This window comes from Peromyscus leucopus, chromosome 10 (genome assembly GCF_004664715.2).
Source record: "Peromyscus leucopus breed LL Stock chromosome 10, UCI_PerLeu_2.1, whole genome shotgun sequence".
Taxonomy (NCBI): domain Eukaryota; kingdom Metazoa; phylum Chordata; class Mammalia; order Rodentia; family Cricetidae; genus Peromyscus; species Peromyscus leucopus.
In genome coordinates this window covers 13,363,628-13,377,273 of record NC_051071.1, presented here as the reverse complement: position 1 = coordinate 13,377,273, position 13,646 = coordinate 13,363,628, and the positions used below count along the sequence as shown (strand labels likewise).

At 38.5% G+C, this 13,646-nt stretch overlaps 1 protein-coding gene across 7 annotated transcripts in view; it reads left to right on the top strand.

The window, feature by feature from the left end:
• LOC114697940 (WD repeat containing planar cell polarity effector) overlaps positions 1-13,646 on the top strand; it is a 302,933-nt gene that overhangs the window by 180,093 nt on the left and 109,194 nt on the right. For 5 of the 7 annotated variants that reach the window (XR_003735273.2, XM_028876333.2, XM_028876330.2 and 2 more), the window contains one exon: positions 7,182-7,245. The exons of the other annotated variants lie outside the window; for them this stretch is intronic. Coding sequence is in view for 4 of the 5 variants with exons in the window: in XM_028876333.2 (XP_028732166.1) it covers positions 7,182-7,245 (64 nt within the window). In the remaining variant the exon portion in view is untranslated. The remainder of the gene's footprint in view (positions 1-7,181; positions 7,246-13,646) is intronic. 7 annotated transcript variants of the gene reach the window in all.

Genomic DNA, 13,646 nt, shown 5'->3' with positions numbered 1-13,646 from the left:
AAAAAGTGAAATTGATAATTTTCAAGAACCATGGACTATAAGAACATGATTTTTGACTAGACATGCCTTTTAGACCGGAAAACGGGAAAGAGAAGTCATACGGTGTGCCCATTTTTTGAGTTGTTTGCTTTGGGGAAGTGAGAAATTGTAGATTTGTATACATGCCAGGTGGATGCTGCATAAAGAAACAACTTCAAAACTTGCACAAGAGTCACCCAAGTCTTTAGCTGAAATCTAAAGCTATGTTTGCATTGAGTTGGTCAAGGAATGGTGATGGGTTCCATATCTTCTGGGAATGGACCTGCCTTAGCAGCCCTGGTCCATCATCCATTGGCTGGAAACAGCCTGTGACAAGGATATTCTCAGTGTCGGTGGATTTCAGACCCCAACACAACAGCCAGGGCACCTATTGGCAACTAACATCCATTTTTCCATACAGGTGTAGAGTATAGCTAGGCTATTTCATATCAACTAAGATGGGGCAAGACCAGAAGCCCCTGGCATTTGCTGTGTTCACCACCACTACAGCTCACCCTGTGGCAGCAATATGCCCATCCTTTCCTTAATCTACCCTCTACTTTTTTTCTTTTGTGGTTTGCTGTGACAACTCAGACACTTCTACCTCATTGAGTATTGGTCCCTGTTTTTCCTAACCCTCTACGAGTTATTCCATCTTTTGGGGTCATTGATAGAGTGAAAAGTTCTATATCCTGTTAAATAACCCTTTTGATGTCACTGAATTGTTAATCAGTTTTCTGTTCCAGCTCCCATGTTAAAACATGCTCAGAATTCATTCCAAGGAGTGCTCCTGTGGTACACACTGCCTAATTACAACTCTGTGGATATATAGTCCTTTACCTTGCTGGGTTCAGCATGTCCGTAGCTCATTGTACTGATATAGACCCCAGGTTATCAGTCTGGCAGCCAGGAGAGTACTGGAGGCATGTTCTAATGGGTGTGAGGAGTATATGTTGTATTGTAGGCAAAAGTCTCTACAGGATCTTGTAGCACAGAAATGTTGGCTCACATTCAAGAACTGTGCAGTTTGGGCGCCTCAGGAGCAGTATGCCAGCCAGATGTACCCTTACCTTATTTCAGGATCCCAGCAGAACTACCTTTGTACTTCCTTTAAATCCTGATACCTCTATTAGCTGTTCCACTTTAACTGTCCCTGCCATTCAAATGAAGAATGACCTTTGTAAGCTACCAGAGAGGCTTATATAGAGCCACTGACTGTGTGTAGCACTCCATCATTCCTTCCTGAGGGTAAATACAACCCAGTACTAATTGGTTAGGTCCACTGTCTTGGTAGACATCGCTCCCCTATGTTGTTCCCACCATTTACAATATTCTACAATTATGTAGCATATTGCTAAGGAAAGGTTACTGAAAATCATCAATCTTAAGTCACCTAGAAACAGGACAGCTTTAATATTTGTCTACTCAGGAATCATCAACCATTGCCTCTGAACAGCTTGTAGAAAATAAGGTCTTATTAGGAAAACAGGCATTTATAAATAGAAGTGCAAGTAGTCCTGCCATGAAAAATAGGAAGAAACTCCAGGAATTGCTCACAGAATTGAAGTACCCATTAAATGGGCAAAAACTGATTGAACAACCTTTTTTAAAATTCTTACAGCAGTCAAGGCAATGCTTAATGAAGACAGAGGCTGCTGAATTGTGTTAGGAAGGCATTGTGATATTTACTGCTTCCTTCCCTGTGGTTCCTCATTCCTCAGTATAATAGGGTCTGTGGGGGCAGTCAGAGGTCTGCAATTCTCATATGGCTGGCAGGCACCAGAGGGTCATGAAAGACCTTGCTTTAAAACCATGGTTGTGCCTGGTGGTGGTGGCACACACCTTTAGTCCCAGAACTTGGAGGCAGAAGCAATTGGATCTCTGTGAGTTCAAGGCTAGCCTGGTCTACAGAGCAAGTTCCAGGACAGGCTTCAAAGCTACACAAAGAAACCCTGTCTTAACAAACAAACAAACAAACAAAACAAAAACAAAACAACAAAAACAATGGTTATATATTTTGACCATTCTAGTGGTTTGTGTAGGGGCTGATACAGACATTTGGATTGTTTCACAGCCCCAGGTTGGAACAATATTCCCAAGAGTACCTACAGGAACATATAAAGACAGGGCTAGAGTTAGATAGCTCAGTCGGGAAAGTGCTTGATGTGTCTACACATGCCTGTGTACACGTACCCACTTGAATGTGTATATTCTACACACGCACATACACACGCACACGCACACACATGTGCATACACCAAAACAAATACATATAACACCCACTGCTGTCTCAGCTAAAGGCTTTCTAATAGAGAAAGCAGGAGAGACACCAAAAGCATTTAGGAAACAGAAAACTAAGAAGGAAGATACTTAATGGAATATTATATTGTCTTTTAAAAATATAATAAAAATGGTCATTAAGGCAAAATTTATTATTAGACACTTAAGAAGGGCATTCTATAATGGTAAAGAGGCAGTTGGTTAGAAACAATAAGTGTGTTTGTGTGTAAGAACAGAATTACAAATATATCGGCATAGAAAAATCCATGGGTTCAGCATTCAATGTAATGCTACATAACAATAAAAACACCCAGGTAGCAAACAAACATACAAAATGCTCAGCACCACAAGTCACTGGGGAAATGCAAATCAAACTGTAACACAAGACTATAACATACCCACTATTATGACTAAAATGATGGAGATTTAATTTTTTTTAGAATTTCTTGAGTTCTGTATTTACATAATTTCCCCCTCCCTTCCATCACTCTAGCACACGCACACGCACATACACACACACACACACACACACACACACACACACACACGCGCGCGCGCGCGTGCATGTGTGTGTGTGCACCAGGTATAGGGAAGTGGCTCAGTGGGTAACAGTGCTTACTGCACAAGCATGAAGACCTGAGTTCAGATCTCAGCATGAACAATAGAAACACAAGAAGCCAAGCTCCCCGACATGTACCCCATTGCTGGCTGCGGGTGAGGGGAAGAGTGAAAAAAAACCAGCAGAGGTAAGCAGATCACTAGATCTTGTTGGCCACCTGCCTAGCCGAAATAGTGGACTCCAGGTTTGGTGAGAGACCCTGTCTCAATGAACTAAGATGGAGAGACAAAGGAGGATAAGGATGCTCTGAGTGCACACATGGGCACTGGTACCTGCAGTTACATATGTACCATATGTATATGCATGCACACAATAAACAATAATTCTATGCCAGGCTTTACATATGAGAGATAACATGCAGTTCTTGTCTTTAAGGACTTGGGTTGCCTCACATAATATGTTTTCTAGTTCCATCCATTTTCCTTTAAATTTCATTTTTATTCATAGATGAAAAAAATATGCATTTATATAAAAATAGTTTTTAAAAAAATAAAGTCTTTAAAGAGACAGTAAAGGTAATATAAAAAATAAACCACGTAAAGATGGATATTACACAGAGAATCTGGATTGTGTTGTCTTTGGGAATTTTAACTGCAGAAAGACATTTGATTGTAAAAGCTGTTTAGTTAAGCCAATATGTATATTTTAAAAGATACCTTGACTTCAAAATTTGGATATAAGGATATGTTGCTTGGAAAGGAGGCTCTGCTTTTGTTTTCACAGAAAGCCAGAGGCTATGGATTTGTTCCAGATTAAGATACATCCAGGTTTGACCAGCGAAGACCCCCTGTCTCCAATGACACTATGGCCCAAATGATCCAACATCCAGGACAATTTCAAGGCAACTGGCTCAGAGAATACAGCCTAATGGACTACTCCATAATTCTAAAATTTTCTTTATGTCCCCATAAGAATACAGTGCCCTCATCCAGCAGGAAGTAGTATGAGAAACTACGCCCAAATTCCCAAATATACCAAGCTGGCTTTGGAGATGGAATTGGCTCACTCCTTCTCTAAACCCAAGCATATTGCTAAAAAAAATTGAGAGATTCTTTTGTCCCATATCAGAAGAGCCCTCTGGTGTGGGACAGAGAAAAACCAATATTTTTATTTAAAACAGGTTGCTTATAAATGTAATCTCTTTCTAAAGAAAAAAGGGGACAGTATAGATAATGATAGGGTGAAAGGGTAGATTATTAAACCTACTTTTAAAGAGCAACTTGTTTAAAGAGCTTTACATTGGTATAGATTTTAGTTTATTGATGCAAATTTAAAGTTTGTTTTGTTTTTTTATATATATAAGAACAATATATATATATTTGAAATATATATTTTTTATTTTATAATATTTTATATTTACACATAAATATAAAATATATATATTTCTACTCTTGTTTAAGATATTGTTTATGTAACTCATTTAGATTGTAATGGATAACTAAGAAATACAGATTAATAATTAGTCTTCTATGATAGTCAAACTTATAGTTATGTTGTTTTCTAGGTATATATAGATACAATTCAATTAAGAAGGTAATCTTCAAACACTTCAAAGACCTACAGAATATGACATTCAAAATATTTTTAAAAATTTAGACTTTCTGGACAGTGAGACATATCTGCTCCTGGCAGCACCGATTTACTTCAAAGAGGAGGATGGGCATTGAAGACACTCTATATGGAGTTTATCTTCTTCTTGGCAAAAATAGCCATTTGGGCAAGAAACTGTTCTTGCCTAGACTGCTTGATCGACTAGACATGCAGGACCCATAGAAAGATGACCACTAAACTTTGCTTGACAAAATGGTCCTTCAGGTTCCTGTTTCACAAAGGAAACTGCCAGACATTCTACAGGACACAGAGAAAAGTGACTGAGAGACTCTAGGCCTGTGGGCTGAAAACAGATGCCCCAACTTTACAGAACTTTGGATGACTGTCCAGGCTGCCAGCTGTCTCTGTCTACTCTCGCAAGACTCGTGAAAGTTTCTTGTTTCTCAGATAATATTATATCCTTCTGAGGTCTTTGATGTAGTTGAAGACTAGATAGTTATAATTTCCTTAGTCATGGTAAAAGATAAGTTGGATATAAAACCTTAGACTCACAAATATAGGGTAGATAGGATATCTTCTTTAATTCTGCCAAATACAAATAGACTAGATATTATAAATAGACTAGATATTGTATCTGTAATTCTTGCTTGATAATTGTTTTGTTATATGTAATTTACCATGTTAAAGTTAAAACCTTCCTTTTTGAAAAAACAGAAAAGGGGAAGTGCTGTGGAATGTCCTGTATGTTGTGAATATATGTTGCTATGATTGATTGATAAATAAAATGCTGAAATCGGCCAGTAGCCAGGCAGGAAGGATAGTGTAGGCAGGACAAGGAGAGAAGAGAAGGCTGAGTCAGGAGACGCTGCCAGCTGCCACGAGGAGAAGCATGATATAAGATACCGGTAAGCCACAAGCCATTTGGCAAGTTATAGATTAATAGAAATGGTTAAGATATAAGAACAGATAGCAAGAAGCCTTCCACGGCCATACAGTTTATAAGTAATATAAGTCTCTGCGTGTTTACTTGGGGGATGCTCGTGGGAAAGATTTGTCCTGACTGCTGGCAGGCCAGGACACAGGAAAACTTCAGCTGTAAATGCACCACATTTTCACTATCCACTGGCTGACGGCCATCCAAGCTGACTGCATTTCCTTGCTGTTACTGAAGAGAGCTACAATAAACATGGGTGTGCAAGTGTCTCTGTTAGAGTAAGGACGCCTTTGGGTTTATTTTGATTGTTTTAGTGTATATCCATTGTTCAAAGGAATGCGCTTCAAATGACATTTGTTTTGTTGCTTCCTCTAATTTCAATGTGTCCTAAGTATGTTTGCCAAAGTGATATTACAGTATACATGTTAGACATGTTAACTTTGAGGTTCCTAGAAATAAAGAATTTGGCTATCAGCAGAGAAATGGATCTTAGAGATGTAAATTTGTGAGTCATTGATATGATTGTTGAGACTGGAGTAAGTATAGAAATTAAAGACTATAGAATACCAACTTCTAAAGGAGACAGACAAAAATCAGGCTACAAAAATGGGAAACAAGGAATGAAGGAAAGAGAAGAACCAAGGCTGGCGACTTCAGGAGGGGCAGTTTATGGGGTTAGATGTGGCTCGTACAGTCAGATTTTAAATCATTTGAAGTGGATGGCTACCACTGCTGAAATGTCACAGGGCAGTCAGCACCGCAGCATAGTGGACCGTGCGAAACAGAGGCAAGGGCATGAACAAGCACTCCCACAGCAACGCTTTCTGTTCTTCGTACATAGGAGACAGCATGCTTCCTTTACGATAAATCCCTTTTCCACAAACACACACAAAATCGCCACAGGACCTATAGCTAGGAGAGATTTGGGCAAATTACTTGAATTCCTAGTAAGAAGTGGGTAGGGGAGGGTGGATGGCCATCCCAAGACATCAAGCCTAATATGGAACATGCTCCAGAACCTAACAGCTCCTATCTAATATTAAGTTAGTTACCTTGCAAATGGAATGTGTGCTATCAGTTTTTAGTACTTATTTTCTAATTTAAAATGTCATTGTCTTTTTTACCACTGGATTTTACAATATAAAACACAGTGGTGAGCAGTCTACAAGCTGTTTTGATGAGTTCTATCAACATGATTACCCTTGTTGAAAAACAACAACAAAATAGAAAATTCTAAAAAGAAATATGATCATTTGAAAAGAGCACAAAGTAATATCTGTTTTAAAATTAGAAATAATTTGTTTTATTCTTTCAAGTTAGCTGAGAATTTTTAAGACTTAGAAATGTGACATTTTATAATAATATGAGATTTGATTTCTCAACTTTTATCCAAGAAACAGAGGTGCAGTTGTACTGTGTCAATTACTCTTATCCTGCTATATTCTTTATATCCCCACAAGTTTCTCTTAAAAAAACAAATAAAATGAAAATTATGAGGAATTCATGTCCGTTTTAATCTCCCCGCATTTGGTGATGCCTCTTTTGACTTCCACTTGTCCAGAAGTCACATTCACGACCTCCCAGGCCTCTGTGCTCAGCTCCTCCCCAGTGTAAGAACATGTCATATGTCAGAAAATCCTTGTGGGCCACACCCTTTGTTTTGGAAAGTACTCCCCCATTAGAAGAATGCATATAATATCAAATAAATACATAAAACAAACCACTTTTCTCTTTTATATAGCTTTGTTCACAGCTAACACATTTCCCCCTTTATCACAGGTACCAGAGATTTGAAAAGGCCTTTCTCTTAGCTGTTGACATTGGTGCTCGTGACCTGTTTATGGTAAGTCATTCCCAGAGATGACTTTTGTGCCTTCAGTTCTAAGGTTGAGTAAGTTGTCAGCTTTTGTGACCATTCAAAGGGATGCGTGTCATTTGTGGCCTTAGACACATGGAGAGAAGGCATTGTTAATGCCACCGTGGCTCTCAGCACGGCCTTCGTGAAGCTGGTCATAGCTATCTAGTATCTTTTGACTTGGTGACATTTTCCTTGCCAGGGCCAAAGGATCTTTTATGTTTTCAAAGCATTTATAATTCTTGAACTTTTCTCCCCATGAACCTTGATGTGCAGGATTGACACCTTTCCATCTATTAAGTTTAAATGTCTTTCTAATCCATGCTCTGAGCAAGCTTGCAGCTACAGAGGCCAGGCAACAGGGGGAAATGTGTCTCAGAGATCTGGATGTACTGTTGGTCCCTCAGCTTCAGTGAGAAGTAAGAAATCATAAACGCTTTACTTGTGTTTTGGCAGAACTAGAGAGGAAAGTGAATCTACAGGTGGTGAGTCCGCCACGCCACGCTCGTGGCCTGCTGTTTGTCACTTGCCCCAGGGTGACATTGCCCAGCTTCTTACAGACGCTGTGCCCACTGTCAGGTTCCTGTCTGTCTGTTTGTTTTTGAGATTGTAACTTAGTTACACTTCTCTCTTCCTTTTCCTCCCTCCAAACCCTCCGATGTCCCTCCCACATACCACCCCCAACTGCTTCCTGTCTTATGAGAACTTTCACCCTGTGAGGTCAGATGAATGAAGTGGCAATTCCATTGTTATCAATGAAACAGTGAGACAAAGGTTTTTACTGTTCTTTTATACCATGAAGATACTGTCTAAGTGTTGTTGTTTCCTTAGGTCATTTGTGTTTCAAGTGAATCTGGTATTAAAATTCTGAATTACAGATGACAAAATTCGAATTTCATATTTTCAAATCAATTGTACATACATTAATCATGAAAAAATAGCAGTTGCTTTAGAAAGGATAGCCACTGTCTTTCCTGGCTTCACTTCGCCCTCCACTTGGGCAGGCGTGTCAGTGTATTGACAGGTTTACCGGTTTCTCCACAGTCTGCTGCAGACAGCACCATGTCAGAGCTCTGATTCCCACCTGACTGACCTTCTTCTCTCTGTCTTCCCACCTCTGCTGCTTAGTATTCCAGTGGAGGTGTATCACCCTCCACGCTCCCCTTCCTCTCCCAGTGCCCCAGTCCTTCCCACTCCTCTTCCTCCTCCTTCTACAGGGTCTCAGGATGTAGCTCTGGCTGGCCTAGAACTCACTCTAGACCATCTCAGTGCTGAGATTAAAGGCATTGGCCACCAGGCATGGCCCATATTTCTTGTTTTGTAGTGAGAGTTCCATTGGAGCGGGGTGGGGGGGCAGGTAAGAACTACGATTAGAATTGTGATGTTTTTTGCTGGGCAAAATTTCTCTAAGAATATTGTATTCTGTAGTTTATTCCTTTATTAATTAATAAATATAATTATCAAAACCACCTTCTAAACTATTTTTGTATTTGTTTCAGCATTTTAATCTGTTTAACCCAGTACGAATTTAGAGAAAGTCTTTGTGTTCCTTCAAATCTCCTTAATCCAAGAGATTTTCTCCTGATGGGTTAAAATAGAGGAGAGGCTGACTAGTCTCAGTTTGGAAAAGTACAGACGTTATTCGGAGTGCACATCTTCACTCCTCATCTAAGACATTGCCTTTAGCCAAGGTCTATTTTAAGGGATCTCAAAATACAAAGTGTTGAGGCCTCAGAGCTCTGTTTAAGTTTATGAAAGTACTGTGTACTTTTTGTACATTTGAGAGTTGATATTGAAATTATCTAAAAGAATTTATCATGTTTTCATATAGATTGATTCTTAGTGTTTAAATTTCATCTGGCCAGAGGTTCATAGCCTATATTCTAAGAAATATTACCTCTTTTGAAAAATGAAAGTTTATAAAATAAGCAGGATTATCTCTACTTGCAAAGGATTTATTATCTTTAAGCCATCTCTTCCTTAAAGATTAAAAATAATACCAAAGAGACCACAAAAAAAGAAGTCTCTCTGGCTGAGGACATAGCTCAGTTGGCAAAGTGTTTGTCACGCATGCTCAAGGTCCTGGGTTTGATCTCCATAACTCACAAACAAGGTGTGGTGGCACACTCCTGTAATCCCACCACTTGTGAGGTAGATGCAGGAGGACCGGAAGTCAAGGTCATCCTTGGTTACAAAGCAATGTTGAGGCCATCTGGGCTACATGAGACTGTCTCAGAGCAAAAACAACAACAACAACAACAAAACTCCACACAAAGTATCAGCTAACCTGAAAATAATGCTTTTCACGTTAGTGTCTGGTGGTGGTGAACAGATCAAGGTATACGACATGACAAGAAACGTGATGTGGCTGGAACCAGGTGACTGAGACTAGAGAGGCCCAGTGTGAGCTAAGGGTTAGACTTTGTCTTTAAAGCTGTGGGAACTTGAAGGGTTTGAATCAGAAGAGTGATACAATCATAATTTTGATCAGGAGTCTGAAAGCCTTTTCTGGAAAGGACTAGGTAGTAAATATTTCACTTTGCAAGCTTTACAGCTAGTCAACACTACCATCATAGAGTGAAGGCAGCTGCCACAGTGTACACACAGTGAGTGTGGGTGTGTTCCAGTAAAACTTCAGTTACAACAATTTGAATATAATAAAAATTTCAAGTGTCACACAAAAAACCCTGTGATTACACACACACACACACACACACACACACACACACACACACACACACACACACACACACACACCCGAGTGCTTTAAACTAGAAGAGACATCTTCAGTAACATCTGGCTGCATTCCATCTTTTTCCTACACCTCATTTCGGGGGAGACCTGAGGCTGTGGAGACTAAGAGGGAAGCCAGCTTTCAGGGTAAAGGGTTAGAGTAAAAGAGGCAGGTCATTCAGGTCCATCTCCATACCAGTGCCCTCAGATTGACTTTTTAAAAACAATATTCAGGACCGTTTATTCAGTTCCCAACTCAGCTATTGGCTGTGTGGGTTTTATGTAGTTTACCTAACACTGTTTGCCTGCATTTTATTGTTTGTAAAATGGTAACAAGGCATAAATTGCCAAAGTAGGAAATAAGTTAACATATTTGAAGTGCCTGGCATACTGTAATGACTTAGTAACTAGAGTTTCTAATGTTTTTCCTATTACTCACATTTCAAATCTTTGTACAGTAATGTTAAGGTATGTGTATGTGTGTAAGATTAGTAATTCTGGACTCCACTTTCGAAATTTGTATGTTTTTTAAAATGTCTCTACTTGATAGCTTAGAATCATTTAACATAGCCTTGTTTCATAGTCTGTTCTCTTAATCACAATGTCTTAGAAAATAGATTGATTTGTGTACTTGAATTAATCTACAGTCATAGTAGTATTTGAAACCACTGCAGAAAGTTTCATTTAAGTTGTTTTGATGGTCCAGCATTCTTTCTTGTTTGTTGTTTGTTTGTTTGTTTGTTTTGAGACAAGGTCTCTCTGTGTAGTTTAGGTACCTGTCCTGGATCTTGCTGTGTAGACCAGGCTGGCCTCAAACTCACAGAGATCTGCCTTGCTCTGCTGGGATTAAAGGCGTGTGCCATCACTGCTGGCCTCTAGCATTCTTCTTAACAAAGAGTGAATATACTGAGATATAAAAAGTAACCAGTAAAGAGTAAAATACCAGAACTAAAACCCAGAAACCACCACAAGGCATTTAAAAAAAATCAAAATTATAAATAATCCATAAGCACAGAAAAATGTTCAAGGTCAGTGGTAGTGAAACCATGGACTAGGGTTCTCGAAGCCGTTCAGGTAGCTGCAAGCACCAGTAAGCTTTTCTTGAGATTCTTGTCAGAAAATATTTGACTATAGATGGACAGATACTTTCTATGGACTTTCTTTTGTCTTGCATTGTTCCATAGTTCTGACTTTGTGCCAGGATCATGTGGCTTTCTTTGTAGTAGACTTACAGTTTGTTTTGTAATTGGCCTGCTTTATATATCTGAGATCCTTTGAGATTGCATATGAATCTTATGATACATTTTTCTAGTTTTACACAGACATATCATTGAAGCTTTGATAGAATTGCATTGATCACTTTAGGTATGACTGACATCTTTTTTGTAGTTATTTTTTTTTAAGTTTCCCTGCATGTGTATGCTTTTTTGCATGTGTATTTCTACTTTCATATCATATATACATACAAGACTTTGTGTATATATAAAATCTCAGAACCACAAATGAGAGAAAACATAATTTATCTTTCTGAAATAGACATAACAATTGACATATCTGTTTTCCTGCAAACAACATGACTTCTTTCTGCATGATCTTGAAGGCTGATGATGCTTTCTGCTGTGTTATGTTTTTGTTGTTTTGTTTGTTTGTTTGTTTGTTTGTTTGGTTGGTTGATTCATCTCGAGAATTTCTGTCTGGCGCTTTTTCAGTGTCTGAATTGCTTTATGGGATTTTTCACTCACGTTTTAACATTTTTCTCCCAAGTTACTGATTCTTTCATCTTCTTTAGTAATTTTCTTATCTAGGTCCTCAATTAATTTCATGCCTTTCTTCTTTAGGTTTCAGATTGGTTCCCTTCTTGTTCTTTTGAGTCCTCTCTCTGGTCACTGATCCTCTTGAGTGTGGAGGACTCCAGCTTCTTTGTGTGGCACTTCAGCTCTCTTCCCACATCTCTTCTCTATTATCGAGACGTTGTCAGCCTAGGAGGGTCTCTGTGGAATGCTGGCTCATGTTTTTCTCTTCCTTTGTTGGGTTTTGCATATCTGTTGGAATGTGTGTGTTCTCCAATTTGTAGTGCCCCCCATACTCCTTTTCTCCCAATTTTTTGTTTTATTTCACATGAATCTTGATGGATTGTCTTTGCTTACATTTATGATCACAAGGAAAGCCAACTGCAGTAATACTGTAACAGCTACAGTGGTTTCACAGCACCCTCCAGGTTTTAAAGAAATGGTGAGCAGAATGTTTGGGTGGGATTCTTATTAGAAACAAGGCTCTCGAATGTGAGTGAGTAGGTCTTTGATTCTTGTGCCTGCTCTTGGGTTTTTTTTTTTTTCTCTTGACTTCCCTTGTCCAACTTTGATATGATAGTTGTTTTATCTTATATTGTATTTTGTTATGTTTTGTTGTTATCTCTTAGAAGCTGTCCTTCTCTAATGAGAGACAGAAAGGGAGTGAATGCAGGTAGAGAGGAGGTGGAGAGAGACTAGGAGAAGGACCAGAGGGGAAACTGTCTTCAGACTACATTGTATGAGAGCATCTGTGTTTGATAAAAGACGGTAGATAGGAGCTATAATTAAAAAGTACAAAATTGGAAAGTTAGAAATGTTCAAATTCAAAAGTCAAAAATTTCAAAAAAAATATAGAAAAAATTACCCATTAGGAGAAAATTGTAAAATTAACTTAAAAACAGGTGAACAGAAACCATCTAATCTCAAAAACAACAAAATAGAACAAACAACAAAATGAGCAGTCTGAATGACTTACAGAATTGGAGTCATGTTCTTAGTAGAAGTTTTATGGAAGCATGACCTTCAGATTCAAAGATCTTAGTGAACTCAAATACAGGAAAGCAGTTTCCAGGCACGTCCTAGCAACACAGGATACCCAGATAGAAAAGTCTTTACATAGAAATTAAAAATAACTGCTCAAAAATACCAATAACTGATGTGAATTACAGTTGCCCTCAATAGAAACTACATGCCAAGAGATAATGGGGTATCTTTTAATGTTTTGAAAAAATTAAAGCTGTGAACACAGAATATATTCAGTGAGAATATCCATAGGTGAGAATAAAATAAAGATAACTTGAAAGGAATCAAAGGTGACAGAATGCACCAACATGTCTACACTGCGAGAAAACATAAGTAAAGCTTATTCAAAAGTTTAAACCAGAATTCGTATATGCACCCAAGCCTTGGGAATGAGAAGCATGTGAATTAATATTCTTTTCTCTATCTTACTATTCTTCAAAGCATAGTTGACACATGGAAATGTAAATGTTTGAGATGTATATGTTTATCCTCATTTAAACATTATAAAACATATGCATATATTAGTATATCAACATGGTACCCAACAAATATAGTTTTTAAGTGTCAGTTTGTGTGTGGCTAGCTTTTAAGGATTCATTCTTTTAAAAAGAAGATTTTTTTGGGGGGTTTTCTTTTTTTTTGAGACAGGGTTTCTCTGTGTAGCTTTGGCGCCTCACTTGGAACTCACTCTGTAGCCCAACCTGGCCTCGAAATCACAGAGCTCTGCCTGCCTCTGCCTCCTGAGTGCTGGAATTAAAGGCATGTGCCACTACCACCTGGCAAAAATAAGATATTAAAGTAAAATTTATGTCATTAAGATTGTATTTATTACACGTAAAAATG